This window comes from Trachurus japonicus, chromosome 4, assembly GCF_045865225.1.
Source record: "Trachurus japonicus isolate A0001 chromosome 4, Traja_1.0".
Taxonomy (NCBI): Eukaryota; Metazoa; Chordata; class Actinopteri; order Carangiformes; family Carangidae; genus Trachurus; species Trachurus japonicus.
The window spans coordinates 17,384,822-17,409,018 of NC_140910.1; the positions used below are offsets into that span (position 1 = coordinate 17,384,822).

The window sequence follows — 24,197 nt, forward strand, 5'->3', positions numbered from 1 at the left end:
ACCTCTTTGAACCTCTGACTTTAATTATTGATGAATGAAAACATGAGTCCGTCTTGCGCCGGTCAAAGAATTTTACAGTGCGCGCGGAGGCTCATAAATGTAGTGTGAAAACGCTTCGCTTTTCCAAAACTCCTCGTTGTCCCTTTAAGGGTTAACAGTAAAACAGCTTTATTGTTCTGCGAAGCCAGTGTAACTTACTCTTTTCTGCATCTGTAGCATGTCTATGCCAAAGTGTGACAAGTGTTCTGATATGTGAGGGTCCAACACAGCTTCTTCTTCTTCAAACGAGTAGACATCTGAAACCATAAGACCAGTTAGTCAAGCTGAAGACAAGAGAGCCAGCAGGTTCTCCATACGATGCAACAGTCCTGCAAGTATTCAATTAACATTTTGTTATTAGTTTATCGAAAAGTCCAGTATAATGTAATACAATCCAGTGGCAGTGCTGTATTTACTATACATGAGAGGGGGGTGATAATTTATCTCAATGTAAAGCAGTGCAGAGGAATAACACAACTATAAATGAGCATCCCAAAATTAAACTTCAGACACAATGTCAACAAAGGCTCAGCACTGAGAGTTATATCATGAGAATAACACGAAGGTCTCATGTGTCTCAGACCTGCTCCATCTGGGGTAATGGTGTCCAGTTTGACAGCCAGGGGGTAGTTGGTGGCTCTGTAGTGCTCCAGAGCGTGGCCGTTCCCGCCGCTCCCATCGAAGAACCACTTCCCGCAGAGCACTGATCCATCTGTCAGGTTCAGCCACAGGTTTTCTCTCATCTCACACTTCTGACACTTCCAGCCACTGACAAACCAACAAAGAAACAGAGACTCAGGTTAATGTTGTGTATTTATGCTGCAGACGTTGTGTTTTCTGGGTGTTTTCAATATGGTTTTGGGACAGTCTCTCAGTTAACACGTTGAATGAATGTCGCCAAATTTGGCACATAAGTTCACTTGGGATAAAGTATTGATGAGATTTTGGTGGGTCGCACACAAAGGTCACGAGAAGATGTTGAAAAGACGTCACAAAACTGTCCAGAACTGAAGAATTTATACATCAATTATGACCAAATGTCTAACTAGATAAAATGACATTTAATATAAATGGTCGAATGTCAGCTTCTCTGTAGCGCACTGCAAAAACACTCCTAATCAATATTCATTGCTGTAACTCAGCAAGGGGAGATTGTGACCATGATTCCTGCTACTTGGCTGGTCGATGGAGATGTAGAACAACTGTATTTTGTTTGCAAGCAGGTGTGAATGAGATCAGATTTGTCATTTTTAAACATTGTCAAAATCTGAAGTTGAAAAAATACATGATTCAGATTTCAATGTTTGTTTAAATCAAACGCTTGTTCTGTTCTGTGTGAAATTACTCACTGATTATCAATTAGTTTGCAACAACTGTTCTGCTCCTCCTCCGTAGGACAAACAGTAAAACAGAATTTGGATGAACTGCTACTGTAGACTCTCGGTAATCCATCTGCAAAGCTGCTGCTGGTACACGACGTGTTATACAGAGTGAGAGCCTTTCTTTGTTCTCTGGAAGAGTTTCAGTTCTCTACACATGTACAAATTCAATGATCAATGGAGCAAAGCAAAGGAGCTTGATGTGCTTGGCCTGTTTTCTGTCTGCAGGATCATCTGTAATCCTTATGTGACTCAGTCCTATCGCTGCATAATGCATGGTACATGTGAATGGTGGGCTGAGGGACATGAGACTGAAACAAGAAGAAGGATTCCCACTGAGAGTGTCCAGCACCAGGGAGGGACAGAGTCGGAGGGCTGTAGGTTAAGACACTATGTTGGATCGGATTATAGCCCCGTCATAGTCGCAGTGACAGTGGTCAGTGAGTCAAAAATACACCTGTTGCTGTGTTGCTGTTATGATCATGTTGGAAGGCAGGACAGGGAGATATGCACTAATGTAGATAAGATACTGCACATAATTCATTCATGACAATAATTTAAAGCAGAAGTAAAGCGATATTTTTGTGTTACTATAAGTCTTAAATAGTTATATCTTCCGACAGCAATCACTTACATAGAGTGTTTGGACCGAAACACGGGTCTCTCAGTCACTCTGCTCTGCTCTGAGCCCAGGAGAAAACTTTTCTCGTATCCTACAAGTTTTATCTAATGAGGAGAGAGAACGGCATGCAGGGCTGTGTGTGCAGCCAAGGGATGCGCCTGAATGTGGTGACATAGGGACGAGGACCAATAGATCCATGACGAGGGCGGGGGCTGCTAACTCCGTCGGCTGACAAGACGTTATGGTGCGTTCAAGGCAACTCGTAACTCGTGTTTTTCCGACCTGTGAAGTCGTACCAGTTTGATCTGGTACGAGTTCACGGGTCAGAAGTTACGAGTGGCCGTTATAGTGACTTTCACAGGTAAAACAGGTCGGAAAAACACGAGTGGGTTGCCTGAAACGCTACAAAGTCATAAGTCGTGACTTGAAGCTGTAATTTACGGTTTCAAAAGCCTGCCTGGAACGCAGCATTAGCCAAAACGACCGGATCGCTTACTTCTGCTTTAATGTTGCTATCAGAAGATTACTGCAGTTCGACCAAGTATGAATCAATAATTCCAAAACATTTTACTCTGAAACATTTGACTTACTTGGGTGGGATTCTGACTCCATTATCCAGCTGTCTGAGGCTCCTGGCATGTCTGGAGACCTGGATCTCCTCCTCCCAGGATTCAGGCTCCTGCTTCTTGTAAGCTGATGGAGCATTGAGCACTGCGTCACAGGCGATGGTCACCTGGACATCAGGCGGGGTGGACAGGAAAGACATTATCAAATGTAGAAATGGGTGTGGGTGAGGTCAATGTTGAAATTATGTAACCTCAAAAATATATTTCACAAAATTATTATTTGACAAAAAGTGAACATGCAAAAAAAAAAAAAAGTGACTGAAGCAGTATAAGAGGAGAGGGTGGCAGCCTAAAAGAAATCATGCAAAGCACATAAAAATAAATTGTTCTCCAATAATAAACAAAACAATATGCAGCACCACAATTTCTACATTCACAGTTTGGAAACCTACAACCAGATCAAAGCCAAGCTCTAAAAACAAAGAAAAACAATAAACAAATTCAAGATAGATGTGAATTTTGTTCTCCATGCAAGCAATAAAAACACAAACTTAAAAAAGGCACATGTGCACCTAGTGGTTCCCCAGATGTTCCCCTTGTTTGCAGAGAGAGAAAGCTCATGAAACAGTATTTTACCAAAATCTTCCATCAAACACATCCGAATGAAAACAGTAAGAAAGGATAACAGTTAGAGGTTAGGTGACACGTCACAAAATCATTGTTCTTTCTATAGATGTGCTTCTTCCAGACAGAGCAGTGAACCTGTCGGTCCAGTGTTGGGGGAACCACTGAGTGCACCCTCCATTCTGACATGCATGGAAACACACAGAGCCCGTGCAGCACCGACTCACTAACCAGAGCGGGCAACTCCTCAATATTTGGTAAGGGGATCTCGAAGTGGTCTGGGAAAATTACGAGCTTGGCCTCATCTTCGTATTCATAGTCCTCTCCATTGAAATCACGGTTTAGCTCTAAATCTTAAAGGGAGGAAGCAAACACTCAGTCAGCTGTGGTTGTGCTGTGGCTGCTGCTTCAGTCACTGCTGGCGGATGTTTCCTTATTATTATTAAGCCATGATGGAGTTTGTTCATGATTATCTTTAATTCATGTTCTGTTCTTTTCTGCTTGAGTGTGAGGTCTGTTCTGTTTTTATGTTCTTGATCAATACCATAATAGTCACACAGAGAAAAAACGGACAAGAAAACCATCAATGGCATCTTTTTACAAAAGTGACAGGATGACTTCACCCATCGCTGATGTCTCTATATTTAGGATTTTAGCATGGCATGACTCTATGACGTTGGTGCAGCTATGGAGCCTATATTTAATTATTGATCACATAGTAAAACTTAAATATTACTGGGTCAAACTAGGTCAGCTCATGAAGATGATTTTCCTTCCTGACTGAACTCTTGGATATTTTCTCAATTAATAATTTGGTCAGTTAAATGACCATTGCACTTTCCTAAAAGCAAAAGGTGAAATTGTTTGACCAACAGTCCAAAACCAAAAACATTTAGATTACAACAGAGCTGAAACTTTTAGCCACAGTAATCATGGAGTCTGTCAATAGAGGTCTAATTTATTTTTTGATAAGCCATCTGCTTTGGGAAAATCTGCTTTTTTTATTTTTTTATTTTGGGGGGGTCTTTGTCATACAAAACAAGGCTTTTATTTTTCCAAGACACTTCAGACAAAATAATGGATTGATTAATTTGGAAAATAATTGGCAGATTAATCAAAAATGAGATGTTTCAGTGCAACTGATAAAACAAGGAGAAGCATTAATTCCATACAAGAATAAAGCTGGAGCCAAGCAACTCCACTAGCATTTTTACTAATGATAAATATTCAGTCGTCCGCCAAATCAATTTCAAGACTTGTACAGACGGCTACAGCGTGCCGCCTCCCATAAAACTCTCTATATAGAGCTGTCTGTTCACCCCAGCCTAAAGTCATGTAATGACTCATTACAAACAAGACCACAGGTCATCTCTGCCATTGTTATCGTGGTCTCATAGTAACCATGGTCTGACGTTAGCAGCTTGATTAGATCACTGGGCTGGTATGGAGATGACAACAGAAACATTCATGCCCGCTGTCACATCAAATATCCAAAATGGATGACAGCAGGAATCATTATCAAATCCAAAAAAGGACTCTGTAAGAAAGAGTCTCTACCATTGTGTTCATAGAGGCCGAGTCAGGCGAATCAGTAAAAGGCAGAAGATAGTAGGCTACAGTGAATTCAATAGAAAGGAGAGAACGGGAACACCGATTACAAAGAGCTCGAGTGGAAGGAATTCTTCCGGCAGTGAGGGTCGGAGGGCGAGAGGAAGGGAGAGGGACACCTGGTCCTCTCCCAGCAGCGTCATAGCTGCAGTAGAAGTGTGTCAGCCCAGATAGGAGGGTGACAGGTGGTGGCAGCTGAGAGGCCGGCGACTGACAGGAGGCGGCCCCACTGTAAACCAAGGAGGAGGAGGACGAGGAGGAGGGGAGTAGGCCAGGCTTTGATTTAGAACAGTTACCAACCACATATACAAATAAATGGTCTATATTTAGAGCAGGGGAGGGGGCGATGAGGAGAGGTCTCAACATGAGAAATATCTGACGCTTTAGGATAAAGGCTGGCTGCAGGGCAGCTGGCAGGTCACCACAGTGTAACAAACAATAACACTACCTCACACTGAAGGTGGTTGTCCTAGCAGGGAGAGCCAGTTCCTGATCACACAAAAGGAGCTTATTAACAGTTCTGTTTTTCCGTATGATGAGAATCCCAGTCGTTTTGGTTTATCCTTCCTCTAACCAGTGGTAGAAACTGAAATCTATTCTGAGGCACATGCACCTCAAAATAGGAGAGAGGGGCAGCATTTAGCACTGTCCCCTCACAGCGAGAGGGTCCGAACCATGGATCAGCCAGGGGGCTTTCTATGAGGGGTTTTCACGCACTCTTCGTGCCTGCCTGGACTCAGGCTTCTTCCCAAACTCCATAGACATGCAGGTTAATTGGCAGCGCCCGAAGGTGTGAATGGAAGCATGATAGCTGTATGCCACTATGTGTAAGTATGTCCCCTCCCTTCCTGTCACCCAGGGACAGCTGCAATTGGCTCCAGCCCCACCACATGACCCTCAAATATAAGCAGCACAGCCACTTTGTTGATTCATATTTTATGCATCTTAGAATGAGATATTATACTTTCTCTTCCATTGTACATTTAGGCTTGTGATGCTCTCCAAAATAAGAGTCTACTTGGTCGAGTGGCTGGAGAGCACCTCCCATGATGGCATAAGCCTGAAGTGCTGATCGCTGGTTTGACCCCCAACCGAGACGATCTTTAACACATGTCATTCCCCCAGTTTCTCTCCCTGCTGTCCTGTCTCTCTCACTCTCCTGTCAAAAAAAGGCAGAAAACGCCCCCCAAAATATATTATAGCAGTTTCAAAGAGACACTGCATCTGAAGAGTGTCATTGACCTTAATATTCAATGGTTTTCCCAAAAAGGACCCCAGTGAAACCCCTTCACTGAACTTACTATATAAACTATAAAACAGGTAGGTATTTAAAACCAACAACACTAATGTTTCTTCTGCCTCAATACATCAGTAATAACAAACTAAGGATGAAGTACATGATAATATGCCTTCCATTTTTCTGAAAGCATACTACTTTTGACACATTGAGTACATTTATCTATCAACATTTCTGAAGTTTTTCTGAAATAATATTTTTAATGCACGTCTTTTACTGGCGATGGAGTATTCCTACATTGTGGTAATTTCAATGAAGTAAAAGATGTGAATTCTTCTTCCCCCACTGCCTCTAACTGAGCCCTCACTTACCTAAGAACACTTTTCCGTTTCTTCGTCTGGGGATGGCGCCTCCTGCAGCTCCTGTGGCTTTCTGTGACAAACAGGAAGGAAGAGGGATCAAATTAGACGAAAGAACCTTCATCAAGTAAAAAAAAAACTCTCTTTGTAAAATGTGAGAAAACCTATAATGCTTTGCTTCTACATAAGATCCATATGGTTGTCATTTTGTTAGAAATAGATGCTCAATGTTCCAGTTGCCTGGTCAGATTACAGGGCAAGGGGAAAACCCCGCACATGGCAGGGTCAAAATAAAGAATGATGAATTGGAAGAGCTTGACTTGCACAGACTGATTTGTAGATTTGGACGGATACCATTTACAGTACATTTAATACGTGTTTGGGCCTGTCTGTGCTTGTAGTGTGTCATCAGCTTTCTCTGCCCTTTCCCCTTCAGTAGCCTACAGACTTTATAGGGTGGTAGCGAGTCAACATGAAATAATCTCATATTTAAACACTTTGTCAGTGGCTTTACACAAGTCATGTGCTCAAATAACCGACAGGCAGCAAAACAACACAGCACCACCGGCCGGTCTGCGTCCAGTCCGATCAAGATCAGGTGACTGCTTCCTGTTAACTCAGCGGGGAGGAGGACACAGTGGGGCGGGTGGACAAAGATAGAGAGAGACAGACAGAGAGAGAAAGAGAGAGAGAGAGAGAATGCTGACACACTGGAGACCAAGTGGACTCATGGGAAAAAACAGCAGACACAGGAGCCTGCAGAATGTGAGCAGCTGTTTCTGGCCAGATTCGGGCATGGAAATAGCAGCTCTTTACAAAGCAGAGCTTATCTGGGGGCAATTAAAGCCAGTGAGTTTTTTTTACAGTCTATGGAGAAAACACAACAGCAGCAGCAGCAGCAGCAGCGAGGGCCTTTGTTGTTCAGCAGCAATTTTTATAAGAAGATAAAACTTGCTCGGGTTCATTTGTGTTTTGTTCACATAAAAAGCATGAATGCCCCGTTGAGTTCAATGTTTTATACACAACAGGGATGGACACAAACATCAGAAACACCTCAAAGCATAATGCAATCCAAAGCAACACCACCACAACACTTCAAAAGTAAATCAATAGGTTGAGCTTTTTTCTAGTGTTGTATTGAGGATTGCAACATACCCCAGTTCTTTTGTCTGCTCCATGTACTCATACTTAAAACTGGCTGTAGTTCATTTTATTAATTAAATGGATTGGAAAAGTTGAGCATCATAAGTATCTTTGAAAGCATGATTTAATGTGATGCTAATTACAGGAAATATATTAATTATCTTAAAAGAAATGTACAAATTAAATCAAGGTAAATGTTCATTCACTATTTATTTATGACTGGAAACTTAACTCTCTTTATATGCTGAATTATATTCTTGGGTGTAAACAAATTTCACATTTTTGCAGTCAGCTGACCTGCACCAAGTAAAATCTACAGGTAGGCCCTATATTTAGCACCAAAACTGCCAAAAAACTTGACAGTTACATCTTACACAATTCCTTATTAACTAGTATAGCTATAAACAGAACAGCGTGAAAGGTTAGAGTTGTGATACAGTGATGAAAACATATCAAGTGCTAGCAACAACAACTTATCCAGACCTCGCTCTGAATGAAGATCAGGTCTGGTGAAGAGTCCGAAACAAAGTCAATATTTTCTTCTTTTTTTTACAGAGAATTGCAGAGGTGAAAAATAAATGTATTTATTGTGCAATAAATTTGCATGTCATCCTTTGCAATTCTGTCACTACTTTTTATTTACAACCCTGTAATAAAGTATTAAGCAGATATTAAGGCAGATTTGAGTGCATTATGATAAACACTATTCGTAACTTCTACTATTACAACTATGTTTCATTGATATTATGTTTCATTACTTGTTTTTACAACAGCCCCCACTGAAACAGGCTGTTCACAGGTTGCGTAAATAAACATAAATCTCTGCTTACAATTTATAGGGTGTTATAAACCATTCATAACAAGTTTACACAGTGCTTACTAAATAAAAGGAAATGAGGGTTAAGGGAAAGCAAGTGAGGTCTTTTCTGTCCTAATTTTGTTTAATATCTATCATATACCTACGTCTCTTGTTGTCTTTTGTGTATTGTGCTTTCATTGATTGAAAATACTTATGTGATTTAACGATTTAACAAACACTACACAAAGAGTTTATTACTGCTGCATTTGATTTTACTGGTACCAACTTATCCTGTTGAAGAAAATCAGTACCCAGTGCATATACAGACCGGAGTGGGAGCCTTACCTCTTTGACGTGTCGCTTGAGGTGCATGTAAACACTCTGTCCTGTTTTGCGATAATGTCTCTCCACATGTTCTCGTCCAAAGCCCAGAAATGTGTTCATACACACATATAGACCTCCCTCAGACTCCTGCGTACCAAAACAAACAGTAACAATGAACAGCAGCACGCAGTGAAGAAAAACTCACACAGCAGAAAACATGTTGAAAACCTTGAAAATTGCCCACTGTGCACACAAATCTACCAATTTCAGCGATTTAGAATAGGCATCTTCTGCCTTTATTCTGTGTAATTATGCCCATCCGACTGCAGCAGAAAGGCAGAATTATACCGGTTTCAATGTATCCATCCACAAGTATTCATATTCACTTTTACAGTTTGACACATAGAAGAAAGGCTCCCTTTCCTCTATACTGAGAGTACAATAGCTAGATATTACACAATAAGCATCTGGGTAAAAATTACATAGTAACAGAGATGTTCCAGGGATTCTACAAGTACAATTTCAAAAACTCTGTCTTACTCAAACAAAATGTCCTTTTTTTTTGCACCTTGTCACAGAGCCAAATGGCAATGTATTACAGCACTGTTGCACAGAAAAAGAAAAATCTCACTTTTGAGACCACTCCTGTTACTAGGCACCCAGATTCATATCATAAAATATATTTCCCTCTATTACTTAAACCACAGCAAAGCTCACAAAATTGGGTTTTCCCATTCTCTTTTTGGGGCACCGAGCACCTGCAGGTTTTGCTCCATAAAAATAAAACAGGTAGGCCTACTTAATTTCTCATAAAACTCATGGCACAGGCTACCAAGGTTTGATCATTTACAAAATCACATTCACTTTTTTGGCAGAAGCACTTTCACCTCCTGCACTTTCACACGTGGACATTCAGAGACAAAATACATCAAGAATACACCCTCAAAAATAACCGACATCTGCAATCAGTGTAGGCCTTATACACCCCCGTGATAAACCTTTAAGTGGCCCAGAGTGACATACGAGCTTCAAGAGAGCAAGGACAAAAATAAACCAGTCCTCAGGCCAACATGATGAACTCCAGACAGCTGAGTCACCTTTAAAACAGTTCAGTTGAGAGAAAGTAGGTTTTTCAATGTACGAAAGCATTTAGAGCAAACACATCAAAATAAATACATAAAATAACTGCCAATAAAAGTATTTACAAGTACAGGAAAGGTTGACCTCTGCACCAAATTAATGTATATCCTGGCATTTCATTTATTTCATTAAAACCAGTTTGATGTAAATCAAAGTACTACTACAACTGCAAATCAAAGAAAAAGAAGGAATGACAAGATATAAGGGTAAAAAGATGGTCAAAACTGGGTCATGATGTCTCCTACCTTCCAAAATAAAAGCCTGTTACAAATCTCAACACAGACTCACTATTGCTCATTAAAATGTATTCTAAATCAATATATGACCATAATAATACTATAAAGGGCATGAATTATTAGGCAGGTCAACAGGTCACTATAAACTCTGCTAAGCACAGTTGTGCCTCCCAACCTGCATCACAAAATTGCTAATTGACATAAAGCCTAAACGACACAATTAAGATGACAGAAATAACTGCAGATTCACTATTAGAAGCATTTTATGATGTAAAATGTTGAATTATTATCGCCCTCTTCTTCCAGCTAAGTGCCACTCCACTCACACACCAAGCCCATAGTATTGACAATGAAAGCTCGCGTGCGCACACACGCGCGCGCAGGCAGGGCTACAGCTACAGCTTTTTAACTAAATGCAAACGTCGGACAGGTGTGTTCGCTTTAACTGCTGTTAATTATCTCGGCAATGTCGCCTGAGCTATCTGAGGTCTCTCCTCGCACAAAGGGAAACCCCTTCTGTTGTCTTCAATAATCACTACAGATGTAGCTACGGTTAAAGCACAAACTTGCTTAGCTACTTGTTTTATTGTCAACTGACGACCATAACTGATATAGAATGTTCACAGATCAGCCGTAACCAGTGTGTGATACTGTAACCTGGCAACCGTAGTGTTCCATTTACAGTGTTGCCTGGGACTGCGCTGCTTAACAACAATCCTATTGTTACACCTTCATCACTTCTCTGACATGACCGCGGATTCACGTGTTGTAGGCTAAAACCACACCAAAAACTAGAGCAAACCTAAACCTCAAACAAAACAACGCCTCGCTCGGGCTGTGTTTTGTTTTGCGTGTTTGTGCGGGAGCCCCGGAGGTGTGGTGGTGGTGGTGGTGGTGGTGGTCGTGGGGGTGACAATTAAGGCAACACTTACTGGGGTGTCGAAGGAGAAGGCACATTCGCTCTTGAAAACCCTGTCCCCCGTCCTGGGGACCCTGATGGTGGGCATATACGGGACCAGCAGCTCTCCTAGGTCTGTAGCCATCTTCGCATTCCTGCTTCTCGCACCACAGTGCTGCGGAGCCACCGGAGCAGCGCTGTCAGAGGAGAGGATGCTATTTTTAAAGCAGCCCGTCTCTACATTCCTCCGGCCAGGGGGATGTGACGCTGAAAAACATATAAATAAAATGACAGACGTGGTGGTGGTGGTGGTGCTGCTGGTGGGGGCTAGACAAGCTGCTACACGGGCGGCGAAGCTAAGGGCATGAAAGCTAACATCCTTCTCTTCGTTGTTGTTGTTTTTATTCCTTTCAAGCCAAATAAAAAGCTTCGACCTGCGCAGCTACAGTATTACATTGCTAATGTGGTGGTGACGCCGCTAAGAATACAGGGGTATTTTACCAGAAGTGCCCCTCCCCTCCCACATCTGAGGATGATTCATAAAGCCACCCACACTTACTACTAGGCTACTGCATGTTTTCCTCTGTCTAGCACGGAGGAAAAGCCCGTTAATCACATTTAATTGCACCACTTTACATAAATTAAGAGATTGCATCATTCTGTGTTAATGTGCAGCAGATTTTCTTTTATATGTAAAAGTTTTTTTGTTGTTGTTGTTTTTTAGGGGTAGGGGGTCATTATATGCTAATAGGATATTGTGTTTTGGTGAAAGTCGCATTAATAATAATGATAATAAATAGACCCAGCAAGTGGCCATAATGACCCAGCATCTCCTCCATCTGCCAAAAGGCCCCGTGCTTTTCAGGCAACAACAATCTTGTCTGCACAGCTCTGCCACCTGGTGGGCCACGGACTAATTACATTCATCATCCATGATAAATAGGTGTCAGTCTATTATTTATTATTATGGACATGTTTTTCACAGCTAGCAACAATGTGGGATTTCCCTCAACCAGGGCTTCCCCAGACACTGTCAAGAGAAGAACTTGACCTGTGACCCCAATACACAGACACAAAGTGACAAACCCTCTAACATGAAGTTTCACACAGGTAACTGTATGTGATAACATACATGAATGTATTGACTTCATCACAGAATGTATTGGAAGGAGTGTTATCCCCAGGTGTGACCAGCAGAGATACTGACCAAAATGCTACCAGGTTTTAAACCAGGTACCTTTCAATTCCGGCAAATCTATTTGCATATGCCAAGTAGGATACCGTTTAGGTGAGCTGCATTAACAGAATAATTCAACTGTCTCCTCATCGGGGAATCGTACCCCAGTCTTCAGCGTGTCACTCTGGGACCCATTTCCAAAAAATACTCCCCAAAAACGCTGTTTCCGTCCAGACGAAACGCCGAAATGATAAGAACTCAGTGTGGACAGGCTCTTAATTCCATTCTTGCATCATAGAAATTGTATTAAGAAGCGACATGCTAACATGAACACATTACGTTTTATTCTATAATCCAGTTCCATTACATTTAGTCACAATTGTATGTGGTTAAAACCAAACAAAAAGTAATTTATATGATAAATGAGTTTTTTGTGATGCAAAAATACCTTTAATACACATTGAGGATGTCTTTTATAATTTCTTACAAATTTGTGAATGGTGAGCCCATCATTCCTGAACACTGCTGTGAGATCTGCTGTGCCACAGATGTGCCAGTTGATGAAATGCATAGAACCATTATGGTCTTCAAACCAGAGCAGCCTGACAACTCCATGCTCACAGGATAAAGGGACCATACTCTTTACCTACACATACTGCTCAGCATCAATTCCCTTGGAATTACATGAGTGTTGGGGTATTTCTGTTCCTGTGCTTTGAATTTAAGATCAGTGTCAGGCGTCCAGATGTTTGTTGAGGCGGCGTACTTTCTCCTTCTTGTTCCTGTTCCCGTGTTTTTTCCAGGGTTTTCCCGCCACTGTCTCTGATTCAGCTTTCGCGGGGCCAACGGGCCCACTGCCTGGTTTGTAGCCCATCACGGACTGAACCCCCTTGGAGAGTGCCCGCACATTTTCCTAAAGACAGAGATCCCATCACTGCTCAAACATTTAATTTCACAATCAACAGCTTCTCTGCTGCAGCCATGCTTTTATGTGTTTGATCTTCTTACCAACCACTACTCATGCAATTTCCAAACTAGTAAGGAGACAGCAGATGTACTGACCTGATGGAAGAAATTCTTGTCAACAACATTTTCAATTCTCTTGATTTTAGGTTGTTTGTTTGTTCCTGTAGAGCCATCACAGCCAGTTTCCTGGAATTTGCTGTGCTGTGGCTGGAAGTCTTCTGCATTAATATGTGGAGGAGGGTGGCAGTACAAAAGCTTGCCCTGTAAGAGGTAAAGGTTGTAAGACAGTTGTATTAGGGGGTTCGGATGGACATATAGCCACAACTGGCCCCCCCAAAAAAATCAAAACTTTGCATTCATTGGCAGTGATTACACAAATAATTTCAAAATGCAGATATAAAGCCAAGGGTCCTTATTAAAAATAAATATAATAAAAAAAAACCATTAGATTCACATATAATACATGTAAAGTTGTAGTAGGATTTAAGTGACCAGGCTGTGGTATGTTATATACTAGTTAAAAAAAAACTACCAATAAAATGAATCTACAACTAAAACTTACATTGACGAAATCCTTCAGGATGTAACGGGCTGATCTTGACTGATCGGGCTGGCCATGTGATGTCATAAATCCTCTCATGTCTGGGAAAAAGATAATACAGGAAGACAACTCTTGATTAACCACACAGTGCTTTACAAATACAAAAAAAGTTCATATTGAGCCTGTAAAAATGCTTTTGAATGAAGTCTGATCAAAGATTATAGAGATGGATCGTTGTCATAAAGCAGTTTCCACCTAGAGCTACTATATGCTGATAAGTAAACATTTGGGTCTATTGTTAATCAAGCAATCTTGGGAGACTCACATCCATAAGCCATAAGCAGCTCTTCATAGGTGGGATGTCTGTCAGGGTCTTCATCTTCTCGTGGTCGGATTATGTTGATGCCGTAGGTACCTTCTAACACGTGTCGAGGGACTGTCTGACATACGTGTCAAATCTGTTAAGGACTTAACCACAATCAGCATCCAGCACGTATTCAATCACACTGTTTTTTGGTTGTTGTTTTTTTACACTATAGACCACTTTTCCTATAAAGCATCTTTCTTCCTACTACACATAAAGGATATAAGGGAGACTGCAGGTACATGGTCTCTCATCTGATCGATGGGCAGGATCCCAGAGCAGATCATCTCAGCTTTGGTGGAGACAAAGGAGGGCATGACAAGACCCGGGCAGTCACAGAGGCACAAGCCTTGCTCCACATACAAGGTCTGCAATTCATTAAAGAAAACAAAAAAACAATCACAATCACTCCTTAGGTTTTGTGTTGATATGCAGGATCTGAAAGATTTAAAGACTGGTCCTGTACCTGAAAGTGCTTAGTGTGTCCAGGAGTGGCAGAAACAGACACCTTCTTGTTCCGTAGAATAGTGTTGATAGTTGAACTCTTCCCCACGTTAGGATACCCAACCTATAAGATGCCAGTATGGGACAAAAGATTATTGACATTTTATCAGCGTGACAAATGGCATTTTATCTTACAGCTACAGTGAAAACTATATATAATTGCTATACATGTACTAGAGCAAGCACAATCAACTAAAATTTCAAGCAAACACAGAGTCTATTGTCAAGAGAGGACAACAAAGAATTTATCTGCTAAGGACGCTGAACTCTTTCTGTGTTTCTATAGTTATTTTAAGTAACTTTTATCATTGTTTCATAGAAAGCCTTTTAACCTTTTCATTTGTGTGCTGGTTTAATGGGCTATCAGTGAAAGACAAAAACAGTCTTGCCAGCATTATAAAGGTCTGCTCCAAGGTCATCGGAGTGCAACTCGACCAAAACTAATCGCTACTCTGACTCTTTTATCCCATCCTCTATCAGGCTTCTGAATAAGATTGTCATGCGTAGGTAGGTTAGTTTGGTTCTTTTCTCCTTTTTATTTTTTTTACTTGCTTAAGTGTATGTGTGTGTGCGTGTAGGGGCACATCATATCTTTGGCTTATTTCCCCTGGCTTTTAAATGTTGAATGTCAATTTGAATGTGTTGCTGAGACTCTTTTCACGCCATGCTGGTTGTGGTATTGTGTGGTATTATTGTCCTTTGTTTATTTATGTATTCATTCACCATGGCTGGGTGCAACTGCAAACTGAATTGCCCATTGGGATCAATAAAGTTTTCTCTATCTATCTATCTATCTATCATTTACCCACCAGCCCCACTGTGAGTTCTCCTTCTTTACACCTGGGTCCCTTGTGGACAGCACTGAAGATATCCAGCAGCTCGTTCTTATGCAGTAGACGGCTGGAGTTGTGAAAAGAGGAACCGCTGGATGAGCCAACAGTCCTCTCCTCTTCGTCCTCGTCCTCTGAGCAGGTGTGCCACTCCTCCTCATCTACGCTGATCTTCTCCTGCTGCTCGTCCTCCGTGCCACTGTCTTCTCCCACTTGATCCTCCACATCCGACTTCATCCCCTCTTCCCCATCGGCCCCTTTCTGGCCCAAGTCTTCGTTGTTTGCCTTTGCTTCCTCTTCTGGGTCACTCTCTCCACGCTCTGCTTCCTCCACTTCCATGCCCTGCGATAAGAGAGGTCTGTCACTCAAATTCTGGGTCAGCTGGGAGGATTAAGATGCTAAATGACTGATTTCAGGGTCCGCTCTTAAGGATTACACTGTAAATGTATAGAGTTACCTTCTCCTCTGCATCTAGCCTGTCGCTCTCTGCCAACGCAGACCAGAAAACTGCCCTCAGTCCCTCCTTTTCAAAGTGTCTGGCCCACTCTCGCCTCTGCTGCCTGGTTAGCAGGTCCGCCTTGTTCACTAGCAGCATGTTCACCTTATCCTTTGATACCTCGTTTACGTATAATTCCTGACAACACACCAAGAAAGACATTAGACAATCAATCTACAGAGCACAAATGAAATGAATGAAAACTCAGCATCAGGACTAATGATGAACCACCTGTATTACTATTAAAAACAAATATTCTTACCAGGTCAGGACATCTGAACAGCAGAGGATTTCTGGCATCAACAATTTGAACGACCACATCACTAAATGAAAACAAAATGCAAATTTAGTGTTGAGTACATGTTGAGTGCTCATTAAGAACACACTTAAAGGACAATTCCAGGCGAATTCAACTCGGGGGTGTATTTTCCTATCATTTTAGGCCTAAAAGAAGGAATCTGAAGATTTTCAGTTTAATCGCTCCTGTTTTGTGGTAGTTGCGTCTGTCCGCGCATCGCCACGGCAGCAATGAATGGGAGTGGATGTAAGTTCTGCTGTTTAGGCTGTTTACATCCCTCAAAGCCGCAATTTTTTTCCACAGACAGCGTCAGATGGCTACTCAAACATGCACCGAGAAGTTTATTTACTTCAAGCAAGCCGACATGTTTGTAAAACTAGATCTAATTCAAAGTCTCCCGGAGTCTCACGCGAGACCCAGTTGCCGTGCGCGGTGTGTTCAGGTGCAGTGGGAAAAGCTACCGCTTGTGTCATAAACACAGGAATATCAACTTTTTACTTGCTTCAAGTAAAAAAAACTTCTCGGCGCATGTTTGAGTAGCCACCTGACGCTGTCTGTGGAAAAAATGTACACTTGAAGCAAGTAAAGAGTTGATATTCCTGTGTTTATGACACAAGCGGTAGCTTTTCCCACTGCACATGAACACACCGCGCACTGCAACTTCGGGCTCGCGCGAGACTCCAGGAGACTTTGAATTAGATCTAGTTTTACAAACATGTCGGCTTGCTTGAAGTAAACAAACTTCTCGGTGCATGTTTGAGTAGCCATCTGACGCTGTCTGTGGAAAATAATTGCGGCTTTGAGGGCTGGAAACAGCCTAAACAGCAGAACTTACATCCACTCCCATTCATTGCTGCCGTGGCGATGCGGGGACAGACACAACTACCGCAAAACAGGAGCGATTAAACTGAAAATCTTCAGATTCCTTCTTTTAGACCTAAAATGATAGGAAAATACACCCCCGAGTTGAATTCGCCTGGAATTGTCCTTTAAACTGACAGCTGGAGAGTTATTTCTACCTCCTCTCGATCACTCTCCACAGCTGTCTCCAGAACTCAAGATTCCTCTCGAATGGCGTGAGAATGAGCTTCTGTTCTTCTTCCAGCCTGTTGAAACAACACTTGTTTAATGTCAAATGTCACATCACTTGTACATCTCAAAATGTTCTTCAGGGTGAGAACGTTTCATTCGATAAATTCACAGAATTTATACTCACTCTGCAAGCTCTCGTCTCCACTCCAAGAAGCTGTCTTTTTCTGCCTGCTGAAGTGCCTCTGGGCTGGTGCTTTCATCCCAGTGGGGACTTCAAACAATAAAAAAACACAGCAACACTTAGAAATGCAAAACATACTTTTAAAGGGATAGTAGCATTTTTTTAGTAAAGTGGGGTTGTATGATCTACAAATAGCCCCTAAGTACTTTAATTGCAGTAGAAGACTCTCTGCACTCCTCCCGTTAGCAACGCCAGCCCATAATAGCCCTGCCCAGAGATTTACAACATACATTGTTGTGAACAGACCCAAAGAAACGGCCTATTTTCGTGGCCTAAAAGAGGTTTTACCTGAAAAAAAAAATACACAGTTCCATTTTTCGCTATAATATAATTTTTTCCAGCCCCTCAAAGTGCAGGAAAAACAACCAACTGCTGATCGGCGGGCGCTAACACTGGGCGGAGGGATACGTGAGTTGGTTAGGTCCAAATAAAAACTTTCCTGCACTTTGAAGGGCTGGCAAAAATTATATTATAGCGAACAATGGAACTGTGTAATTTTTTCACGTAAAACCTCTTTTAGGCCGCGAAAATAGGCCATTTCTTTGGGTCCATTCACAACACTGTATGTTGTAAATCTCTGGGCAGGGCTATGGGCTGGCGTTGCTAATGGGATGAGTGCAGAGAGTCTTCTACTGCAATTAAAGTACTTAGGGGCTATTTGTAGATCATACAACCCCACTTTAAAAAAATGCTACTATCCCTTTAAGTGTTGTGAAATCACCCGGGTGTCTAGTATTTACCGTCGAGGAATTCTGAGGAAGTGCTGATTGTCCTCGTGGAGCTTCTTCAGCCTGGTTTTCTCTTCAGCTGTTAAAAGGCCTGCTCTCGCCGCCGCTGGCACAAACTTGATGTTGAGTTTCTCTAAGGAAGCAAAGCAGAAACACTCAGATACAGGAGTGCAATTTTAGGATAAAAGTACAAGTGGGTTACTAAACATCATAGTGATGCTGCACCAAGCGTACATGTGGTTTGACAGCCAGTGATATCTGCATTCAGTTTGACATTATGTTTACAGCTGTTTCAGGGAATAGCATGCACCAGGGTGATCAGTACACGTTGCAATGAGAAATATTTACAGTATTTAGACACAACATACACACACAACGTAGAACCACATGACCCATTACCTGCAACAAACTCAGTTCCTGCCAGTTCAGCAGTGGCCAGGAAGTCGTCCATTGAACTCTGCTCTGTAACCGACTGCAGGTTCAGACGTCCCCAGTCATAGCCATCATTCAGTTCACTGGTGTGGAGCTGGAAATACAAAATGAAGACCAAATATCGAGTTATACTGAGTAGTGAAAAAAAACAAAAAACATATATTGTTCTAATCATTTGTACTTTCTCGATTTCCCTCTATCAAAACACATGATGGGTAATACTATCAATCCCAATTAAGACAATTATTAAACGTTTGGATAATTGATGACCATACCAAATCACTTCAGTGTGTTGTTAGTGTATATAAAGAAGTAATGGACAGCGCGAGGATCCGTTGAAATAGCAGGACAGTCGATACACAACTCTTCACTCTCAAGTTAAAACACAGATATTGAGCCAAACTTGACTGATATTAGCACATCTGGTGCATCTAACCTATATACGTTGTTTGCTTTGATAGTTACAGTATTACTGTACACATAATCTTAAAATTAACAACTTGACTTTATAATTATATGTAACTTGCACCTGACCAGTAGATATCACTGAAGCATCAAGAAATGCACCTTTTATTGAACTACTTTGACAGTTCAGTGCTACATGAAGCTTTATACCTCTCTCCTCATTGGATAAAACTTGTAGGATACGAGAAAAGTTTTCTCCTCGGCTCAGAGCAGAGCAGAGGGACTGACAGACCCGTGTTTCGGTCCAAACACTCTATGTAAGTGATTGCTGTCAGAAGATATAACTATTTAAGACTTATATTAACACAAAAATATCGCTTACTTCTGCTTTAATATAAGTCTTAAATAGTTATATCTTCCCACAGCAATCACTTACATAGAGTGTTTGGTCTGAAACACGGGTCTCTCAGTCACTCTGCTCTGCTCTGAGCCGAGGAGAAAACTTTTCTCGTATCCTACAAGTTTTATCCAATGAGGAGAGAGAACGGCATGAAGGGCTGTGTGTGCAGCCAAGGGATGCGCGTGAATGTGGTGACGTAGGGACGAGGACCAATAGATCCATGACGAGGGCGGGGGCTGCTAACTCCATCGGCTGACAAAACTTTATGGTGCGTTCAAGGCAACCCGTAACTCGTGTTTTTCCGACCTGTGAAGTCGTACCAGTTCGATCTGGTACGACTTCACGGGTCAGAAGTTACGAGTGGCCATTATAGTGACTTTCACAGGTAAAACAGGTCGGAGAAACACGAGTTATGGGTTGCCTGGAACGCTACAAAGTCGTAAGTCGTGACTTGAAGCTGGAATTTACGGTTTCAAAAGCCTGCCTGGAACGCAGCATTAGCCAAAACGACCGGATCGCTTACTTCTGCTTTAACATGATGATATCCAAGTGCAGCCAGATAATTGTAATGCAAGAGTAACTACTTTCTTTACACATGTTGTACAAAGTGCTAGCTGCCGTGTCCTACCCAGGAGTCGCCCCTCTTGTTCCCTCGGCTGGTCTGAAGTCTCTCTTTGATCAGAGCTCTGCCGAGGCCTGCTCCTCCTCCTCCTCCTCCTCCTCCTCCTGTCTTCTTCTTTCCCATGGCGGCTTCACAAAAACACCGTGGTTTAACGAAAGCTGAAGGAGCAAAAACGATATCTGTCACAACTACCACTTCCAACTGCTCCCCATGTGCACTAACGTTGTTGTCGTAAAGACCCGGAAGTGGATCAAACCAATCGACTGACACATATCTGGACGACTCCACCTAAACTCCGCAATATATGTTTATGTAACATTTAATTATAACATTTACGACTTCGCCTATGGTAACTTATAACACGTAATAACTAAAAGCTAGGGAAATATCTATGTATTTAGGTAAACACAGAATGATGCTGTTATGGTACGGACCGTTTCTGGTCCAGCTGATAAATGTGCCGTGAAGGAAATGGGACAGTGATAAACTTTGGTTCCCAGTGACCGACATCAGTTTGCTTTACAGCAAAAATAAATATAAAATCACACTTTGTATGTACATATCTTTATTTCTTAAATAACTCACAGAAACGTAACACTGCGAAATGTAATAAATCATCAAATGAAACCAATCCGCCATCTTCTCACAAATAAACACACACGATGAACTAACGCAATTCTCAGATGAACCAAGAGATGGCAGCACAAACCAGTGGTGTCCCAGTGACTTCTCCACATGGCAGGGATCTGGTGGCCTAATCATTTGCTTTCTATTGTGTTTTCCTGATTCCACATGAAACTCAGAAGTGAAATTATACCACTGCGTTTTTAATATTAGTTTTAGGATTAAAAATAATAAGCCTGGTTAAGTCTACTTGGCCTGTTATATCAAACAAAAACTCGAACTTTATAATTTCACTATGCTATGAGCCTACACCTTTTTTTTTTTTAGAATAAATAGATTTAAGCTTTTATAGTTTTCAGTTATATTTATATTTTATGGTCTAGCAGTTTTTCCACAGTAAGTCGTGGGAAATATGGAGTATTTTCATATTTACCACTAAATTACTTAGCTAAACCTGGATTTGAATGCTGTAGGCCTTTAGTGGTAAATATGAAAATACTCCACATTTCCCACGACTTACTGTGGAAAAACTGCTAGACCATAAAATATAAATATAACTGAAAACTATAAAAGCTTAAATCTATTTATTCTAAAAAAAAAAAAAAAAGGTGTAGGCTCATAGCATAGTGAAATTATAAAGTTCGAGTTTTTGTTTGATATAACAGGCCAAGTAGACTTACTTGAATGTCCCAACATGTGTTCATGTATCATCAACATGTATCATCTTATTCTTTACATTTTTAGCCACATGAAATATTGCAATGAAATAAATAGCCTACAATATAGGTTATTTTTTGCAAAGGGCTTTGCCTATGTAGGCTCGTCAGTATTTCTGTCTGTAGGCCTAGTACTATTTAAATAATTAAAACAATGTCATTCTTTAGTGGTGGATCTATTTGCTGCAGTCATTTGAAAAACATCAAACCAAAGTAAGAGTTGCACCAAGGAGCATGACTATCAGAGAGAGTCAACAGACTCACTCCACTGTTGGTCTATTGACATTTGGTTCATTCCCCCCTGCAGTCTCACTGAAGTGGTTTCTCCCTGTATATAACCAGTGAGGCGCCTCTAGTTCTGGCAGACTGTACCGTGCACTACAATGAGATAGGACGGGAGACACTATGGACCAGAGCACACTAGAGAATGGACAGATGAAGTACGATGCCTTTGCGTTTAGTTCTCGTAGAGTAGCTCACAAATGACCTGACAGACAGTAAACACCTTTGGAAACTAGAAGTAATAGTCCTAATAAAAAGTTGTTTTCTTTCTCTCTCAGTGCTGCTGTTGACTGGAACCACCAATAAAATGCTGCCTTGGAAGAAGAATAAGTTCGACCTGATTGAGGAAGACAAGCAGTCCAAACAAAAGGGCTATGCGGTGAGTCTCAACTACTCTGCGCTCACCTCCTTCGCCAAGTCCTGCCCCGAGAGCGCGCTCAACAGGGTGGGCAGCATGTTCAAGTCCAAGAGGAAAAAGGTGAAGATCACCAGCGAGGACCCCACGTACACGGTGCTCTACCTGGGCAACGCCACCACCATCCAGTCCAAAGGGGACGGCTGCACGGACGTGGCGGTGAGCAAGATCTGGGGCAAGAGCGAGATGGGCAAGAACGGCACCAAGATGAGGCTGACCATCAGCTCGCAGGGCATCCGGATGGTGCATGTGGACGACAAGGCGAGGAGGCCGGGACACTTGTACCTGCTGCACCGGATAACGTACTGCGTCGCGGACCCGAGGCTACCCAAGATTTTCGCTTGGATTTACAGGCACGAGATGAAGCACAAGGCGGTGATGCTGCGCTGCCACGCGGTGCTGGTGTCCAAGCCGGAGAAGGCAAAGGCCATGGCGCTGCTCCTGTACCAGACCTCCGCCACGGCCCTGGCTGAGTTCAAAAGGCTAAAGCGCAGAGACGATGCGAGGCACCAGCAGCAGCAGCTCATAGGGGAACAAACCATCCCGCTGGTCCCCCTCAGGAAGCTGCTGAACGGACAGTGTTACTACAAACCCCCGGTGGAGCGCAGCCGGAGCGCGCCCAAGCTGGGCTCCATCACCGAGGACTCGGTGGGGGAGGAGGAGGAGGAGAAAGCGATGCACTTTGAGTGTGAGGACATTCTGGACACGGACGGTGATTGTGTTGCCAATGGTAAACAGGAGTTGACTCAGATTATTAACGACTTGGGAGAAATGAGCATAGGAAACGACGTGCAGACACTGAAAGCTGACCTCAGAGTTACCAGACTTCTCTCTGGAGAGAGCACGGGGAGCGAATCCTCCATAGAGAGCAATCACGAGCCCCCTCCGCTCCTCAATGGCTTTGAGGAGGTAAAGGTGCAGGAAATTGCCTAAACAATTATAGAGCATTTTCCAGGCGCCCCCTGACGCGTTGTTTTTTTTGTTTGTTTGTTTGTTTTTTGATGAACCACAGTGTCTCCAGAAGAAACATTTCCTCTGTTGTCAACCTTGTGTTGGACAGTGTTTGTCTAATCTGTGCCTCCACGTCTAATTGAGAGGATCCTGGGACCATTCCCTGCACACGGACACATTTAGGCTACTGAATGATACTTTTTTAAAACTCAGAATAAAAAACTGAAAGAAAAAAAAAACATTTGCATGTCCGTTTGAGAGATGATAGGTTGAACCGACAAAATCCCAGTGCGCCTCAGGACGCACGGCACTAATTCCATCTCTTTTATTTAAGAGGATTTGTTGTAGCCTCAAGCTTGTTTACCTAAGTTTTTTCCCTCTCATTCGTGAAAACGGCATTCTCCCGTTGCTCAAATTAATTAAAAACACATTCTGTTTTAAAAGCACGTTTCATATAAGTGATTCAGTGGGTTTAAACAGGCATCCTTAATTTCCCTGTCAGGGCGCTTTTGTAACAACCTGCTCATTTACTTTATTTTGCACTGTTGTGGACTTCATTCAAGTATTACGTTTACTACATGTATATAATATGTTTATGTTGTTATGTTGTCTGAAACATAAATGTCATATCTTTGCTGTGCAAAAGAAAAAACACCTTTATGTATTATGATGTAAAGTAAGATGTTTTAAGTATAAATATGTTATTTTTTAAAGAATAAAAAATGTGGTTTGTTATGTGAACCTCATAGAATTATCAATAAAAAAGAAAAGAAAATGATGCAAAGTTGTTGAAGTTTATATGTAGATTGGTGTGGGAAAACATGTTGGCCATCTTTCCTTCAGTGTTCTTTTATGTGTGTAGGGATTTACCTGACACTCTCAAACTGAGGTCAGATTTGTGCTGCTGAATGAGTCAGGAGGACACAGACTGTATTTCTCAGCCGTATGGATCTACAGGTAGCATCGGTGTTATCAAAAGGATATCTGTGTTGCTGTTATGATTTTTTTTTAAATTTATTTAATAGTCTTTGTCTCTGGGATCTGAACTTCTTTTTTTTTCTAAATTGCTCCAAGGGATCAGGCTGGAAAAGTTATTCAGTTAACGCACTAAAAAGCCCATTCATTGTGACTAGCCTGAGGGAAGCCAGGACGATGTCACTACAAGCACAAGCTGTTAGAACATGACATTGTTTTTTTTT

General features: G+C 41.9%; 3 protein-coding genes across 5 annotated transcripts in view; 1 reads left to right on the plus strand and 2 right to left on the minus strand.

Moving 5' to 3' along the window:
* Window positions 1-11,170, minus strand: part of usp13 (ubiquitin specific peptidase 13) — a 34,401-nt gene extending 23,231 nt beyond the window's left edge. For all 3 annotated transcript variants that reach the window (XM_085774432.1, XM_085774431.1, XM_085774429.1), the window contains exons 1-7: window positions 11,009-11,170; window positions 8,722-8,847; window positions 6,447-6,507; window positions 3,462-3,583; window positions 2,631-2,773; window positions 623-807; window positions 199-296 (exon numbers count right to left, since the gene is read on the minus strand). In XM_085774432.1, coding sequence (XP_085630558.1) covers window positions 199-296; window positions 623-807; window positions 2,631-2,773; window positions 3,462-3,583; window positions 6,447-6,507; window positions 8,722-8,847; window positions 11,009-11,119 — 846 coding nt within the window. In that variant the 5' untranslated portion in view covers window positions 11,120-11,170. The remainder of the gene's footprint in view (window positions 1-198; window positions 297-622; window positions 808-2,630; window positions 2,774-3,461; window positions 3,584-6,446; window positions 6,508-8,721; window positions 8,848-11,008) is intronic.
* Window positions 11,171-12,478: 1,308 nt separating this feature from the next.
* lsg1 (large 60S subunit nuclear export GTPase 1) lies at window positions 12,479-20,245 on the minus strand. The gene is made up of 14 exons (XM_085774424.1): window positions 20,017-20,245; window positions 18,551-18,677; window positions 18,164-18,284; window positions 17,367-17,453; window positions 17,170-17,256; window positions 16,115-16,175; window positions 15,814-15,990; window positions 15,336-15,698; window positions 14,489-14,590; window positions 14,256-14,390; window positions 13,984-14,116; window positions 13,680-13,759; window positions 13,214-13,378; window positions 12,479-13,064 (listed from the first exon to the last, which is right to left on the minus strand). Exons 1-11 carry the CDS (start codon window positions 20,131-20,133, stop codon window positions 14,111-14,113), a joined length of 1,383 nt encoding a protein of 460 aa, XP_085630550.1. The 5' UTR covers window positions 20,134-20,245; the 3' UTR covers window positions 12,479-13,064; window positions 13,214-13,378; window positions 13,680-13,759; window positions 13,984-14,110.
* A 1,468-nt stretch (window positions 20,246-21,713) lies between these two features.
* Window positions 21,714-23,776, plus strand: fam43a (family with sequence similarity 43 member A). The gene is made up of 2 exons (XM_085774423.1): window positions 21,714-21,790; window positions 21,911-23,776. Coding segments are annotated over exons 1-2 (1,071 nt in total). The 5' UTR covers window positions 21,714-21,789; the 3' UTR covers window positions 22,981-23,776.
* The last annotated feature ends 421 nt before the right edge of the window (window positions 23,777-24,197 follow it).